Below are 18,008 nucleotides of genomic sequence, written 5' to 3'. Positions count from 1 at the left end.
AGCCCATGATACCACTCTTCATAGGAGAATCAACTAGGAGAACTACTTGCAAGTGGCCACCTTAAATACCTTTTCTCATGATTTGATACACCTGGCTATGAAGTTCAAAGCTCAATGAGGTTACAAAACCAATTTAGTGCTTCAGGAAGTCAGTAAAAAGTAGTTAGGAGTGTTCAAATCAAGAAAATGATAAGAGTGCCCATACTTTTGCACCAGACAAATTTTGTTTAAATGCAGATTGCACATTTTCTATTAGTACAATAAACCTCATTTGAATCCAGAAATATAACTGAGTCCATCAGTAATTAGATATATGAAACTGAAATAGCTGTTGCAAAAACCAAAATTGTTATAAAGAAAAAAGGTTAACATTAATAGGGGTGCCCAAACTTTTACATATGACTGTAGATGCACAATGCAAAGATTGAGTCAACATCTCTCCTTTTTATCTACTTTCAGGTGTCATTTTCGCATTGCCGACAACTGTTACTTTTCATAGGTGATTTTGAACGAGCATCACATGCCAACAATTTTGTCAGGCCCATTTTTGTGGTTTTGTGTGAAATGTCAGATTTGCATTTTTTCTTTTTTTTGTTCCAATACAAAGAAAGGAAATAACTATGTGTAATTGTAATCATTTTCTGGGAGAAATACTTTGTTTTCTGGAACAATTTCAAGGATGCCAACACTCTTGGCCATGACAGTATATAATAATGGTGTGGTTCATATCTGTATTCGGGGGTGCAGTGTGGGGGCTTTTTTCTCTGTTGTAGCCAAAGTTGCTATACATCCCTATCCAAAATTTAGCAATATGCGCCTTCATGTGATTTTTAAGTTCACATAAAGTTTCTTGATGAAAATTTTGAAGCAAATTCTGCACAACTTTTCCTGGAATATTATAAGGTACAGGTAATCTCCAAATCAGCAGGTCGAAAGATTACAGAAAGGTTTTATACAATATATTTTATTATGCTCTGGGCATAAATAAACAATAGAAATACTATTTTGCAATTAGGCTAACTTCTTATCGGGGAATACCATCAATCTTGTGCTCTGACACAGAAACAGAGATGATCAGTAAAGCGCGCACAATTTGTTATTTATGGGGGAAACAGCTGAACAATCCTTTCTTACTACATCAAAGGGAACAAACACTGAATAAATTGCCTCTGGAAAGAGCTTCCATAGAGCGTGCAGAGAACACAGTTACACAACAATCCCAGATTCAGTATCATTTCTTCATTGGAGAAGCCAAAGCCAAACTGTGTCACCCTACACCATAGCTGCTATGGATGATCAGACCAAGATCTGACAAAGAAACGGCTAAAAGCACATTATGATTAGAATCTGCAGAAGGAATAAGCACGAGTGCTGTTACTCAAGACATCCATAATATGCCACACACTATACGTTCTATCACCCCCATCTACTTTAATGTACAGAAATAAAACAGGCTTTATTAAAATGTAAACCGGTACTAGGAAGTTCTACTCTATATAAGGAAATTACATATAAAGTCCCATTATTAACACTGCTATGAGAGTGGGCATCTTTTATATCTGTTGAAACCGCAAGTACAATGAGGGTTACTGTGCCTTAAGGCCCCGTTACACGCAACTATATTGTGAATGATATCGTTGCAAAGTCACCAGTTTGGTGACGTTGCAGCGATGTCGAAACAACATCGTTGCGTGTGACACATAGCAACGATCAACGATCAGTTAGCTGATCGTTAATCGTTGCTTAATGGTCTGGGCCATAAATCTATCGTTGGTCTCCCGCTGGGCAGCACACATCGCTGTGTGTGACAGCGAGAGACCAATGATCAGCGAGCTCCCAGCGCCATACAGCAGACGCTGGGAGCTGGTATCCAGGGTTAACAGCGGGTTACTAAGAGCCGCACGGCGCTTAGATACCCGCTGTTTACCCTGGATACCAACGTGCTCGCTGGTCCTGATCGGGTATGTGACGCCTATCGCCTATGTGACAGCTCACCAGTGATCAGCTAACTATGTCCCAGCGATCGCATCCACGTCGGATCGTTGGTGGGATCGCTGGGACATTGAAGTGTGTAACGGGGCCCTTACTGTTAACGAGAATTTGTCACCAAATTTCACTGCGTAAACTGCATCTAAATACACCTCTGAGACCTGATGAGGCTGCTAGACGTTGTCCAGCTATTTAATTAAATGTGCAACTTTTAAAACGTATTATACGGTCATTCTATCATACATTTTGAGTGTAAGTTCTCCAGGCTCATCAGGTCTAAGAAATTTTGTATCGTAATGTATTTAGTTTGAAGTGTCATTTATCAGTAATAAGTTCTGCTTAGAGGAGTTGATTCATCTGGAAAACCCTTCCCCTGACAACTCCTCTCAATCATTTGCTATGTATTCATCATTGCCGATCTGGCTAATGAGACCCCCAGTGATGACCTGTGAGCAACTGGGGAATCATATACATTCCGAGGATGAGACCACAAGTGACAACTGGCTGCATGTGGATGTAAACTCTATCCACCACAATGGCCGACCGCCACACCATTTTTTTAATACATAAATGTATGGCCATTGGGACACGTGGTGGGCAGTATCATGTGGCTTCCCCCTTAAGGTCTCAGTACAATTGATCGCAAGCATGGGAAGAGCCAGGCACATTAGAACCAGAATTTACAGTATACTGCAGATCAGTGGAAATTCCATTTTAGCACTTTACCTTACCTCTTTAGTCGGATTCATTGGTAATGTAAAGATAGTCTTCCAGTAAGACCAAACAAACAGGAGAACAAAAAAGTGGTACGCTATCAGGCACAGAACTGGAAAAAAATGGAAAAAGAAAAACTTTATTTATATGCAGAAGACTTACCGATTAGGACAAGGGAAATAAAAAAAAAATGTTAAAATTCAACTATTTTCGACTTCCAAGATGTAAATGTAAAGCGTAGACTTAAACACATCATTACATTAGGGGAGGACCACCAACACGATTTGGCTATACAACATAAGACCACTGCCATCTATAAAAGGTGCACACACAGGTCACATCATTACTAATCTACTATCGGTGAAATACCCAAAGCATGGCCTTACCCTAATCACAAATTTACTTATGACATTTTTGAAAACCTAATTATTATTATTAACCGTGATCATTAGAGATAGAGAAAAGTGTGAGCTATAGCAAGTATCATGAAGAGAGCAAGAGCTGTAATCGCCACGTCCTTAATCCTCGTACACACATAGGGAATGAATTGATAATCTGATTATTCCTTCCTATAGACATAGCATTTCATATGAGAAAATATAGCTGGAGTGCAGATAAATAAGAAAGTCGATTTCCAGTAAAAAGCTTTAATTGTCTTATCTCTGCATTTAATGGAATCAGTGAATGGAAGAGCAGAAAAATGAAAGTGATGAACTGACGAAGAGCTTTTTACAGTAAATGTGAACACAGCAGATGTTCTCGACGCTTTCCGTGCAGTATCAGACTAGATCCCTCCCGTAGTAACTGGAACACCACAGCATCTGGACACAGAAATTACGGCCACCGTTAATACGAGCAGGCTGACGGCAGCACAGAACTTTACAACGAAGCAATAGGAAGGCACATTAGAAAAAAGGAAGAAATGAGGAGTGAAGGATGTTCATCATATAAAGGCCAGGAAAGCGTAATTTACACAAGTGTGTGACACAGAAGTGCGTGTTCTTGCTCAGAGGCGCTAAGACGATCAGGACCTTCTGTTCTGTGTTCAGGCTGGGGGGCAGGAGAGGGTCCTAATTCCTGACCTAAATGCACATAAGATTTATAGAAGGAAATCAATCATAAGCCTAAACTTAGCAGCAGGGAAACAGAAGCTTGCTGATATCAAACTAAATTCCAAAAGGTAAAGGAAAAGAATAGATTATAAAAAAGAATAATTACCGTAATATGGGTACCAGAGGGAAAGCCGAGATTTTAGGAATACGTTGCTCATCTAAATTACTAATTGCTTACATTTTGGCTAGTAAACAGGGCAAGGCTTATTTGAGAGCAAGGTTTAACCATAACCCACATGAATACAGCGTTTCTTTTAATTACACCGCTGAATTGGTATCACGCCCATAGTCTTATTCCCTGCCCGTAGTCTATACTTACCCACCGCCGTCTTCACCTTCTATCTGCGCCGCTCCGGTCGGTCTCCAACAGTTTGTGACCTGCTGCATCAATCCAGTGTTTGCTGGGTGAGTAGGAAACCACAACTCAAGGTAAGTATATGAGAGCCAGAACGAGAGTCTCATAGACTCACACTGACAGTTTGTGACTGTTACTTCAGACTTTCGGTCAGTCAGAAAATGCAGTCATAAGATGGCGGTGCGGGACCAGGGCAGTGCCGGAAAAGCTGAAGACGGCAGCTGGTAAACATATTACTAGGGGTAGGGAACATGGATTAATGGCACCACTCCAGCACTGAAATTAAAAAAAACAAACGCAGGAGTGGTGCTACAACAATCTCTGACTGTTACTGTAGACAGGGCAGTAGTGTTAAGTGTTTCCTCCTCCCACCTCTTAATGGGAACAAGACAGCACATTCATGCTGCCCGTACGACAGGCGGCTTGAATCAGACATTGGCGTGCTGCGGAATTTCAAACACTTTGAAAAGCTGGCCGGTGAATATGCATATTGGCTGACTTGTCCAAAGACGGTTTCCGGAATGGGGTAAAGCCGCCATACTTCTTGACGGGAAGATATCTCCTTATGTGTGTATAGGGAGCAACCCTTCAGTCGATGGGAGCAGCGTAGGGCAGGAAGAAGATGTCAGAAACCGACCTCAGACAAATCATCCAAGATGCATGGTCTCCTGGCAATGTATTCTCTAAGATGCCGCAATGTTTTCAGAAGGGAACATACAGGGGTTGGACAAAATAATGGAAACACCTAACGTTTTGGTATTGTAATCTTCGAACATGTCATAAACATGCAAAAAGTGACATATGGTAATGTTTTGTAGTTGATTATTTGTGTTATGTGATATGTGTATGTAAATTAACTGTTTGTTTTGCAGAATTGTAAGAACATTGATGAGAACCTGATACCAATGGCAGACCGCTCGGATTTTCAAAGAGGCCAAATTGTTGGTGCTCGTATGGCAGTTGCTAGTGTAACAGAAAGTGACCGAATGCTTGGCGTGTCAAGAGGTACTGTCTCCAAAGTAATGACTGCGTTTGAAAGAGAAGGAAAAATGTTCGCAGCAAAGCACAGGTCCGGCCGAAAGTCGAAGTTGACCGAGAGAGACCGTCGGACTCTAAAGCAAATTGTGAGAGAGGATCGCAAGACCACGGCTCCAAAAATCACTGCTGAGCTCAATGAACACCTACAGAACCCAGTTTCCACCAAAATTGTTCATCGGGAGCTGCACAAATCTGGATTCCACGGAAGAGCTGCAATTAGAAATCCGCTGCTCTCAATGACAAATGTTTCCAAGCGTTTAGAGTGGTGTAGAAACCTCCAAAATTGGTCCCTCGAGCAGTGGAAACGTGATATTCTCAGTCGAATCATCGTTTACCCTATTTCCGACATCCGGCCGAGTGTACATTTGGAGACAGCCGAAAGAAGCATTCCATCCAGACTGCCTTCTCCCAACCGTAAAACATGGCGGAGGTTCTGTGATGATCTGGGGTGCTATTTCGTGGAGATCCGCCGGGCCAATGATATCCCTTCATGGAAGAATTAACAGTCGAGATTATTTAGGCATTTTGGGCGACCAAGTGCATCCTATGGTTCAAGCACTGTTCCTGGAGAGGAACACCATCTTTCAGGATGATAATGCACCAATTCATACAGCTAGAATCGTTAAAGCATGGCATGAGGAACATTCTAATGGAGTTGAGCATCTCATCTGGCCCCCACAATCCCCAACCTCAACATTATTGAGCATTTATGGCCGATTTTAGAGATTCAAGTTAGACATCGATTTCCGCCGCCATCGTCGCTCAAAGAACTGGATGGTGTTTTAACTGAAGAATGGGCTAAAATTCCTTTGGAAACAATACACACCTTGTATGAATCCATACCTCGGAGAATTGAGGCTCTAATCGCCGCAAAAGGTGGACCTACACCATATTAAACTAACTTTTGTTTATGTTTCCAGGTGTTTCCATTATATTGTCCAACCCCTGTATATGGCTACAATAACACTGCCAGCGTGTGATTCATGCTACATGTGGGTCTCCTGTTAGATTCCTTTTAAATAGAAATAAAAAGGGGTAAGTATTCTAAAATGGTGCCAATGATAAACAAAAGTCATCCAGAAAAAATAAACAGCTACAATAACCGGTACAGATGTAGGTAAGGAGGGCCGACCGGGGGGGTCCGTTACTGGCCGCAGACAGACTTGAGACAGAGACAGGATCGTGTCCAACATGTCTTCTTTATTAATCAGTCAACAGCTGGGTGACAAACTTCGCAGCCTCCCTCAGCGGCTGCTCGACAACTTCCGCAGCCTCACACAGCAGCTGCTCGACAATCCCTACAGCCGCACACAGCAGATGCTTGTCAGTCTTCACAACCGCACAAAGCAGCTGCTCGTCACTCTTCACAGCCGCACACAGCAGCTGCTCGACGATTCTCTCAGCTACACACAGTAGCTGCTTGACTTCGTACACAGGCCCGGGTACCTTCACTTTCTTTCGTTGACAAATGGATGTCCCTCGCGGCTCTGTCACTGTGGCTGCCCCAGGCCTATCACCACAGCGTTTCACCAGTCCGAGTCCGTTCGGTTTAGTGGTACCCCAGGCTGTCTCTGTCTGCGGCCTCTCTTTGCTCTCTGTCTGTGGTCTCTGCTGTCTCTGTCTGCGGCTAATCCTGTCAGGGCCACCCCCCGTAACTGGCACAACTGTCAGTCCTCTCAGGAACTTCCTTTTTCCTCAGCTTCTTGTTTCCTGTGCTCCCTTTGCTGACTGACTGTTCCAGAACCTTCCATCTGCCTTTTATCACCTTCTGCTCTGGTAACTCCGCCCCCCATGACTCAACGGTTTTTCTGAGCCAATGGCTGGTGTTCAGTCCTAAACTACAACCCTACAACTCTCCACTGCCCTCTAATGGTCAAACCCCAACACTACGCTTCGTTCTCTTTATCTACAGCTGTTTTCCATCTCTCACTCCTACACTGCCTTACCACCCTTTGCCTTCCTATTACAGACAGGTTCGTCCGTCAGTCCACCTTCCCTACACTCCCCCTTCCTTTATCCATTGTCGTCCTCGACAATCTGGTCTCCCTCTTTTCCGTTTTGAAACTTTCCCACCTTCTTTTGTCGGACCGGTTGTTGAGCCAGGCCCGCGATACACGGGGGACTGAACCAAACCGGGAGCAATCATGCTCCGAGAAGCTCACGGCTCACTCGCCAGCGCGTATGCCACCATGACAATTCCTTCAGGTTGGGTTAGGGCCATCCGGACTACTCTACGGATGTGTACCTCCCACTGCTCTCCCCTTCTGTCACCCTCTTAACGTCATGACCGAGGCCCTGACCTACCAGGTCATCGTCAACGTCCTCCTAACCTTCTGGGGTTTACGTCTGGTACTCGGGGTCTGACTTAGGGACTGTTGTCTGCTCTGATTCCATCTGTCTCTTCTATCCCGTCAATTTCAGTCATAGTCGGCGTTTTCCTCTTTACTCGCAGTACCCGGGACCTGTTGAACATTTTTTTTTTTTGAGATAACACTTCAACATTTCAAACTTGGCTATATATACTAAAGTTTTTTTTTTTGTTTTTGTTTTTTTTAACTATACATATTATGCTTACTTCTAACCATACAAGGCTATCACTCTGTAAATTTTCCATTTAGCACTTTTCAAAGCATAACATCTTCAAAACCATCTATAGCTTTAACTATGCCATGCTTAATTCTTTCAAAGTTAATTAATTTTTTTTTTAAAAGGCATAACATTTTTCCTTTTAACCAAAACATAAATATTATGAACATTGGTGCTCCCCCTTCCTTTGAAGAGAGTACTCCCCTGTATGCATCCTCGCTACACCAAGAGTGGGCACTTATTACCCAATTGAGGACTTCAAACTGTCCCTAAGTCATGCAACAGCGCACAACAGTCCCGGCAGTCTATTTTGAAGGATACTCCGGGCCACCTCCTGGAGGCCGATGTTTCGCCAATCAGCAGGGAACTCCACAGCCGTGAAGTCCCCGGGATGCTTGAAATGTTCTGGGCCTTGAGTGTCCCTGATGCCCGAGACCCAGGAGTCCTTGTCTCTTTTTATGGAGGCTCATACCCTTCAGGGTAGGTGATGACTGCTACCGCATGGCAGCCGCAGGGACAGTATTCGTTGTAATAGGAGACCGGGTCTCCCTCCCGCAGAGCCCGTCCATGTCTGATGGGAGTCACATTGAGGTAGTGTTTGTGCCCGGTGGCGAGGTCCCGGATGAACCCATAGCCTTTTGCGGTGTTAATATGCACAAGCCGCCCATATAATTGAGGGGTAGTCATAGCTGTCTCTTCCTTCTCGTGTAACAGTGCCCACACTTCCCGCTCTTTGGCCTCCTTCTGCTCAATAATCTCTGCATCCCAGGCGGAGGGTCCGGTGTAGGCCGCAGAGTCCAGTGGGCGGGCCGCAGTCGGGGTCAAGAATGGGGCAGAGGCGGCTGCGGACATTGGGGAGCAGGCTGCAACCAGAGTCACGGACGGGACAGAGGCGGCCACAGGCATCGGCGGGTAGGCCGCGGAGCAGGCCGCAGCAGGGGCCGAAATGGCAGCAGGCCCCGATAGATAGGCTGCCGCCGGAAGATGGAGCGCGGCAGGGGCGGCCACAGGTTGGTTCCGTGCCGGGGACACGGAACAAGGTGCCGCTGGGCGGGGCGGCTCAGGATCTTGACAGGAGCCACAAAGTCATCCAGGGCCGGGGTCGCTGAAGAATGGGAGGTCAGGCGGGGAGGCCGGGGGCCAGTGTCAGAGCCCTGGGGCCTGTCTTGTACACGGGGCATGAGGGCGGGGTCTGTCTGCTGAGTAACGCTCACCTTCCCCGGCACCGCAGCTCCCGACAGTCCATCCCGCAGCTCCTCCAGCAGCCGATGTTCTTCGCCCTGCCGTCCGGCAGGGCCAGCCTATGGGCCTGATGAATCCGCACGGACGGTCGGCAACAGCTCCTCTAGCAGCTGTTCCTGGTAGTCCAAGGTGGCTGCAAACTCCTGTGCTTCTTTTTGGCGCCAAATCGCCACAGCCATTTTTAACAAGGCCTTTTTTTTTCGCTCCAGATCCACCTGCAGAAATCCAGCAATTCACAGTCCAGTTTGTAATCCACAGGAAAAGATCTTCAACCCGGTCAGCTTGGGTCCTTTGAATCTTCAAGGCAGCCTTACCGATGAAGATGTTGTATTTGCGATGAAGATCCTGCCGACTACGCCAAATGTGGGTAAGGTGGGGGGGGCAACCGACCGGGGGGTGGTCCATTACTGGCCGCAGACAGACTTGAGACAGAGACAGGATCGTGTCCAACAGGTCTTCTTTATTAATCAGTCAACAGCTGCGTGACAAACTTCGCAGCCTCCCTCACACAGCAGCTGCTCGACAATCCCTACAGCCGCACACAGCAGATGCTTGTCAACCTCCACAGCCGCACACAGCAGCTGCTCGTCACTCTCCACAGCTGCACACAGCAGCTGCTCGACGATTCTCTCAGCTACACACAGTAGCTGCTTGACTTTGTACACAGGCCCGGGTACCTTCACTTTCTTTCGTTGACAAATGGATGTCCCTCGCGGCTCTGTCACTGTGGCTTCCCTAGGCCTACCACCACAGCGTTTCACCAGTCTGAGTCCGTTCGGTTTAGTGGTACCCCAGGCTGTCTCTGTCTGCGGCATCTCTTTGCTCTCTGTCTGTTGCCTCTGCGGTTTCTGTCTGCGGCTAATCCTGTCAGGGCCACCCCCCGTAACTGGCACAACTGTCAGTCCTCTCAGGAACTTCCTTTTTCCTCAGCCGTGCTTCTTGTTTCCTGTGCTCCCTTTGCTGACTGACTGTTCCAGAACCTTCCATCTGCCTTTTATCACCTTCTGCTCTGGTAACTCCGCCCCCCATGACTCAACAGTTTTTCTTAGCCAATGGCTGGTGTTCAGTCCTAACCTAAGGTCAAACCTCAACACTACGCTTCACTCTCTTTATCTACAGCTGTTTTCCATCTCTCACTCCTACACTGCCTTACACCCTTTGCCTTCCTATTACAGACAGGTTCGTCCGTCAGTCCACCTTCCCTACACAGACACTAAAATGTAAGGAGATGTGCCTGATTACCAATGAAAAGGTGGTATCACCTCAAGCCCTTCAACCTGATTTTAGGAAGTGGCCGGCAGTCAGAATTCTACCAATCTGATACTGTTGATCTATCCAAAGGTCAATAAACAATCAATATAATGTCCACTATTGAAATATTCATAACCTTTCCGAAAGTTATCTCTGAAACCCATTATCCGCACAATCAATTCTAACCGGATATAAACATATAACCCCCCCAGGAGGAAGCTAACGTAAAACGTACGTTGGGGTCTACACTCAGGTTCTATATATTGTGATCTTCCTTTATTTGGTGTCTGGCATGTTCTGCTATTTGGTGTTATGTTAATATAACTGATTACTTTGGGTGCATAGTTTTTGCACTGCACTTTACATATGTTGCCACGGTAATTTGCTCTGGAGCACCTGGCATCATTTTTCTTTATATGTTTGTTATATTAGATTATTATATTTGACCATCATAATTTATTAACCCTTCCATTGCACCTTATTCAGTTTCTTGCACAGCACTTTATTTATATGACCAAATAGTTTGGATTTATTGATTACTACGCGTTTCTTTAAGGGGCCTGTTTATATGTTTTTTTTACTGACCATTTGGCCTTAATGTTGTACATGTGGCCAACTATCTCTTCAACACTGACACACGTTGTCTCTTTTAATATTGCACATCTCATACCTGATCTATTGATCACTTGGTTTTCTGAACTAATTAAGGTATGTTAAATTTTTTTTTAGCACTGCACTTTATTTATGGAATTAAATTGGACTAGCACTTTCAATATATGCGAGTATGACTCCAGCCTAAGAACATGGTTTTTCTTCATTTATGTTGTAGTCTTCTTTTTTGTAATTTATAGCTGCTTTTGACTCCCATGAGTATAATTAAAAAAATGTATATTATATACAAGGCACTTTGTTTGGATTACATCTAGGAAAGATCTTTATTACTATTTGTTTGAGTGACGTAGCATACTCTACATTTCTTTTCCTTTTATTATATGTGTGTCTATTGGTCTTTGTTTAAATTAATAAAGATTTATATGTTTGATTTAATTTGACATTGGCTTCCCCTCTTTTTGTAGGTTTCAGATATCAACATTGCTAGAACAGAAATGTTCCATACACTGTGCAGCGGCAATTGTTGGGTACTGCAGCTCAACTCCTATTAAGGTCAACTTAATGTTTAGATCTGGCCGGTGGGCATCAGACACTGAGAGGGGAATGATGGAGAAGAGCGAGCGTAACGCTCCCAGTCTCTTCAGTGTGGTCAGCTGTATCGGCATCCAGCCGATACAGTGGAACTTGCAATGACGGGCGGGGGGTACGCTGCTGGCACCGGGCCCCTCCCCCACCTGCTCATGGGCCCCATAGCGGCCGGGTGGCGGAATAGGCAGATCGTGTCTCCCTGCTCTTCCACATAGTGTAACTGTATGGTCGTGCTGTGCCCACCGATACAGTTACAGTAGCGTAGCTCTGGGTGGGCCCCCTTAGAGCACGGGGCCCAGGGCGACTGCCCCTTCTACCGCCCCAGTAGCTATGCTTCTGTTCTGGCCCATGCAATTGGATAAACAGTTTCCATAAGCTCCTGAAAAAGACAGATATCCTTTATATTTTTCATGGAGTTATGGTTTTAGTGTAAAATGTTTTCAACACACAATTGTCCTCTAGGAACCAATTACTACTGCATGTAGAGGAAACACGTTATATAATTTGCTACATGAATTGCTTTTCGCTGACAGCCTATACTTTTGGCTGCCTGAACCAGGTTCCACCATGTTATTCACAAATGTCGTTATTATTTTATGATAAAAGTCATCTAGATGCCATAGGCAGCGGAGAAGCCAATTACATACAGGGTTCCTCTACAGTAAACAGGGATCTTTCATCACCTTCACAGCTACAAGCTCTTTTTATAGCGCTGTGGGTGATTTTCTAGTACATGATGGGTATAGAACTTACTTTGAACAGTAAGGTGTTTTCTGCCCAACTAACACTTAAGAGGTGTCGTCCCACAAACAAAGAACATTTTAATCAACAGATCTTGGAATTAGGCCGGGGTCACACTAACCGACGCAAAATACGGTCCGTAGTTTACATGCGTAATACGGATGAATGACCCCTAAATAGTGCTCCGTATGTCATCCGCAAGCAAGGTGTGGTCGCGTATTTTGCGCATGTCAGCATCCGTATGGAATCCGTATGCCGAGTTGTTCTCGCAGGCTTGCAAAATGGACAGTTAACGGTTTTGAGGCCTGCAAACTATTTAAATCATTAGCCTGCACCCTATTTATTGGCTCAGGAACAGGTGGCTGCCTCCATTCTGTCCATTTGTGACCTTGCCTTCACTAAGTGTGTTGCTGTTGTATGTGCAACATGACAGACAGTCTGAGTTTCAACACAACTGAGCAGGTTCTCTTCAACTGGCTTTTGTCACGCCGCTTTGGTCACCCATACCCAGTGATAGTGGATCCGCGGAGGAGGAGACGCATGTGCGTCCATCCACTTTTGAGGCAACGACTCACAAGAGGTCATTTTCACCGCCTCTATTCTTCTCTGCGGGAGCATCCTGCAAAATTCTACCAATACTGTCGCATGAGCCTTGCAACATTTGATCGACTCTTAGAGACAGTGCGCCCTGGGATAACCTTTCAGGACACAAGGATGCGCAAAGCTATATCTGCCGAGGAGTGACTTCTACTCACAATACGGTATGTACTACACAACCACATTCTCTATGTTCATGATGTGTTTCCCAAAGTCTGTATTTATTGCTTCATGGACTAATTTTAATGCCCTCATCTTATTCCAGATATGTTGAAACTTACAGACCAGAATGTTATGTGTAATATGTACTGAATATCACTTAGTCATTGTGCGACCAAATATGTGTGTGTTAGTAGATATGAAATCCTAACAAGTTTTGTATGTATGTACCTGTTTTTTTGTTAATTTGTGCATTCTAAAATGTTCCTTTTCTGTTGTTCTTCAGCTTCCTGTCCACTGGCCTGTCTTATGCCGCCCTCCACCATGAGTTTCTGATTGGAAGATCTACCATTTCTGGCATAGTCAGGTCGACATGTAGTGAAATATGGTCAAGACTACATCAACTCGTCATGCCCAAGCCCAGGATGGAAGACTGGTTGAGGATATCAAGGGACTTTGAGGAGGAATGCCAGTTTCCTAATTGTATTGGGGCCCTTGAAGGCAAACATATCCGGGTGCGTAAGCCGCCGAACTCTGGCTCCCAATTCTTCAATTATAAACAATACTTTTCTGTTGTATTGTTGGCTCTGGTCGACCCTCAATACAAGTTTATAATTGTTGACATTGGGGCCTATGGAAGGAGGGGAGACTCTCGGAAGTCTTCAATACTTCCATTATGGCTCGGCGGCTACGCACCAACCAGTTGGATCTACCACCACCACGCCAGCTACCAGGCTCCACTCAAGAATCTGTCCCTTATGTCCTTGTGGCAGATGAGGCGTTTCAGTTAACGCGCAATGTCATGAGGCCATATCCCCGGCGCAACCTTGACCACCGGCACAGAATTTTTAACTTGCGCCTATCACGTGCTCGGCGACTGGTGGAGTGTTCCTTTGGCATCCTTTGTGCCAAATGGCGGGTACTCCATTCAGCTGAGTGAACAAAATATTAATGAAGTGGTTAAAGCCTGTGTGGTTCTTCATAACTTCACCAGGATACATGATTGTTCCTCCTCTGCTGGGGTTGTGCGTGGGTTGGACAATGTGCGTAGGGCGAGACCACCTATCAACCCTCAACGTAGACCGCTCTCTGGCCTCAAAGTGCGTGATATTTTCACAAATTACTTTATGTCACCTGAGGGGGAAACTTCTTGGCAAGAGCATGCTGTGTCTATGTTATGATTTTTTGGTTTATGTGTGTCTAAATATATATATTTCTTCCCCTTCTGATTCTATGACTGTTTAATTGCATTGGTAAGCGTATGTTAGTATGCTGACACTGTTTTTTAGAATTGAGACAGAGACGTAAAATGTAGTAGACAAATGTTTACTTTTGCCTTTTTGGTTTTTTTGTTTTTTTAACCAAAACATATTATTGTCATATGAGAACTGTGGCAATGGGCCAAATTGGCCTATTTGCAGATGTGAACATTTCTTCCACATAAAATTTTCACACATAGAAAAAAAAAAACAACATTATGCAATGCCAAAATGGCTACATTATAAATTTTGGTAAGTTGGGGAAGGAGACGGTGGAAGACCAGCCTGTGGTTGCTGCTGACTACTTTGCCCAACATCGCCCTGTGTGGGGGCATACTGTTGCCCATGATGTGGGTTGTGTACTGCCTCCTGGGATTGTTGTGGGTACTGGCCAGAGTGAAAATGAAGAGGGGCATCTTGTTGCGTCTGGTAGGCCCGTGTCTCATACCCACCAATATATCCATGTCGTCCCCAACCAGGTTGGGACCAGCCTCCAACACTGGGTGTCCATATTGGTGAGGTTAGCTAGAGCCAGACATATGTGGCTGCTGTTGGGAAGGTTGGGTAGGGGGAGGAAGGGGGTGAGGTGTAGACCCACGTATTTGAGGATCCTCAGAGCCTGCTTGAGCAAGCATGTGTGTGGGGTGTCTAAGGCGCATTAGATTTCTGGGTGAAAGCTGCCACCTCTCCAGATATTCAAATAATTCATATGGGGTATTGGGGTGTGTGCAAGCATCAAGCAGGATCTGAAAACATCCTCGAATACGGAGCCTCACCTCACGGGAAAGGGCACGAAGATAAAGGGCCAGGTTGCGCGAGTATGCCTCCTCGCCATCATCATTATTCACTCTAGCCAAATAGTTGAGGACCCCAGTGTCCACATTTGTACGTGTATCTTGGGCAGGGATCTGGCACCTTCTTCTTCCTCGCCGGGATGGTCCAGCATGCTGTGGGGAGCCCCGGATCTGGGCAGTTGGGCTGCTGCTCATGTTGCCCTGCTCCTCCTGTATGGCTGATGGTGCAGCAGCAGACGGTCCTGGTTGTGGTCCTGGTGGTGGGGTTAGTGGCGCAGGCACTGGGTTTTCCTGAGAGGATTCTCCACCCATGCTTCTTGTAGGGGGAGAAGAAGGGCCAGCCACCTCATCCCCTACAGGATCAATGATGGGCTCTGTATCTGAGCTAGTTCCTCTTTCCGTAAGGTTGGACTGAATTCTGTTATGAAATAGAACAGAGCCAAAAATACATCAATATTTTTGGCCCTGTAAAGTATCTGTGTAATGTGGTGTGAGGTATCTACTTACGGTCTCAGATCCAGAATAGGGGCGAGGAAGGAGAGGCGGTCATAATATATGTATTTCCTCTTTTGGTGGCTCGCATCACCACTCCTGGACCGCTGCTGACGTTCCCGCCTGTATTGGTCGCGGATGCTGCGCCAGCGTCTCATCACATCTTCCACTGCAATGTGACAGGAAATATTCTCAATTTCACATATTTGATAGGTCAAATTTGCTACCAGTAGCCTAGGCATGTGGCCTTCTTGGGTGTGCTTTCTACCCAGGCTGGCATATATAATTGGGGCATCCAGGCCAGATACACAGGGTCACAGTAGTTAATTTATCAAGTAACTACACTTACTAACTTGGTTGGCTAAGAGGATGAGGAGCTTGTGGCCTGGGCCAAATTATGGCAGTGTAAAACCATGGGTCACATCAAAATCTACCCGCCTCATGAGGAAAAAAGCACAGGAAGTGGGGGGCTGATTCTAAATGCATTTTTTGATGTGAGGTAATTTTAAACAGTTTTTGGGTTGTACTTACTCAGTTGCTGCTGCGCCTCACGTGGCCGATCACCAAAATCGTGGAACATCTGTCGACATATGCGCCTCCATGACGCCTCCTTTCTTGCCCGGTTGGCATAATGGGCATCACGTTGGTCCCAGATTTCTGGCCGCTCCTGCACTAAGACAATAAGCATCTCCACATTGAGAAAATATGGCGCCATGACGCTGCTGTACTCCGTGGAGGCGTACTTCCTGGATGTCTGGAGCGCTTTTTGAGCTCATTTGCATGTCTACGCTTCCTGATGATGGATTGGCCCATTTCCTGTCACCTGCCAAAAGACCTGCGTATTTCTCGCAAGTCACATGTGTGGTCCGTGTGTAATCCGTATTTTTAGCGCACCCATAGACTTGCATTGGCGTACTACGGGCGTAGTACGCTGACAATCGCAACATGCTGCGATTGGCACGGACCGTAGAATACGGGCGAGAATTATACGGCTGTTGGGAGCTGCCCCATAGAGAATCATTGGTCCGTGTCTAATGTGTGCTTTTTACGCTTCTCACTCGTCCGTATTCCTCTCTAGTGTGACCCCTGCCTTCCAATCATTTCCACAATTGGATGTGTTAGAAAGAGTCTTCCAGTGTTGACATAATCTTATAAATGTGCCCCTGCTGTGTATGGTGTAATGTCTGTATCTGAATCGTGATTTCATGAAAACTGCAGCAAACAGCCCAGTAACTGACACATCACTGGAATCAGGGACTCTGTCTCTACATCATGCTGCATTCAGCCTGTTGATAGGTTCATAGCCCCATAATGGAAATTGAAAAAATGGAGTGCTGACTTCATCAATATGAAAAAATGAACATGATTTTATTGGTAAGGCTGTGTTCACACACAGCATATTTTTTTTAGCGTTTTTTACCGCGGTTTTCGCTATAAAACCGCTAAAAATAAGCTGCACAGTCATTTCTATGCATTTTGCACTTTTTGTGCACATTGATGCATTTTTTACCGCGAAAAAAACGCATCGCGGTAAAATCGCAGCATGCTCATTAATTTTGCGGATTTTCCGCGGTTTAGGCCTCTTCCATGCGGTTTTAAACCGCTGCAGAAAAAAACCGCATCAAAAACGCATCAAAAACTGCGCAAAAAACGCAAGCGGAAAAATAGGTGCGGTTTCTGGGAAGGGATTCAGGTTTTTGAGCAGAAAATTTCTGCAACGTGTGCACTTAGCAAAATACATTACACAATAAATACATGTACAAAAAAAGTATAAATAAAAAGAGGTAGACAAAAGGAGGGATCTGAATCGACACCCTGAGAATGAAAAACGGTATGGGGTAGATCCACAAGGGTATCTGATGTCATGAATTAAAATGATGCAAGAAAAAGAACTATGCATAAAGAAGCCGTATGCATCACTCAGGGAACCAGGACCAATTAGCAAAGTGCCTGTGCTGAGATTATGACTTAATCATTGTTACTCTGAGTGTTGATAGTAAGCATGCATATCAGAGTCCAAATAGAAATAACAATTAAAGTGCATATGCATAGCTAGATCACATTTTTGTGACACCCATTTATGCAATGCATGTGCACAGACCAGGAATTCCCCGGGGCCGCCTGGGATGCGCGATACGCGTCAGATTTCTCAACAGGAGATATCTGCTCTGTCCTGTCAGATTGGATTTCATAAAGAGAGTTTTAAGGAGAATATGGAGTTATCGTTCATCCTAGCTACATACCGGTTACATTTTCGAGATCTCTGGAACAGGCCGAATGCCTTCCAGGGTCTCGATCCATACTAACACCCCCAGGTGAGGACATACACAGAACGGCTAGGTAGCAAAGTTGTGTTTTGTCTTTTTACTGACCTGAGATATAAGAGAATAGCCTCTCCATACAGGTGACAATATAGCTGACAACCTGCTGTATCACAAATGATTAGTGTTCGCGCCGTCCAGATCTGTTTAACCCCTTA

General features: G+C 45.2%; 1 protein-coding gene across 1 annotated transcript in view; it reads right to left on the bottom strand.

The window, feature by feature from the left end:
* Window positions 1-18,008, bottom strand: part of ZDHHC2 (zDHHC palmitoyltransferase 2) — a 142,088-nt gene that overhangs the window by 58,886 nt on the left and 65,194 nt on the right. Inside the window, exon 3 of the mRNA XM_073583611.1 lies at window positions 2,721-2,815. Coding sequence (XP_073439712.1) covers window positions 2,721-2,815 — 95 coding nt within the window. The remainder of the gene's footprint in view (window positions 1-2,720; window positions 2,816-18,008) is intronic.

Source organism: Dendrobates tinctorius, unplaced genomic scaffold (genome assembly GCF_039654945.1).
Source record: "Dendrobates tinctorius isolate UK_male_01 unplaced genomic scaffold, ASM3965494v1 ptg000079l, whole genome shotgun sequence".
Lineage (NCBI taxonomy): Eukaryota > Metazoa > Chordata > Amphibia > Anura > Dendrobatidae > Dendrobates > Dendrobates tinctorius.
Note: the sequence above shows the minus strand (reverse complement) of the source record. Positions and strands in the feature narration are given on the sequence as shown.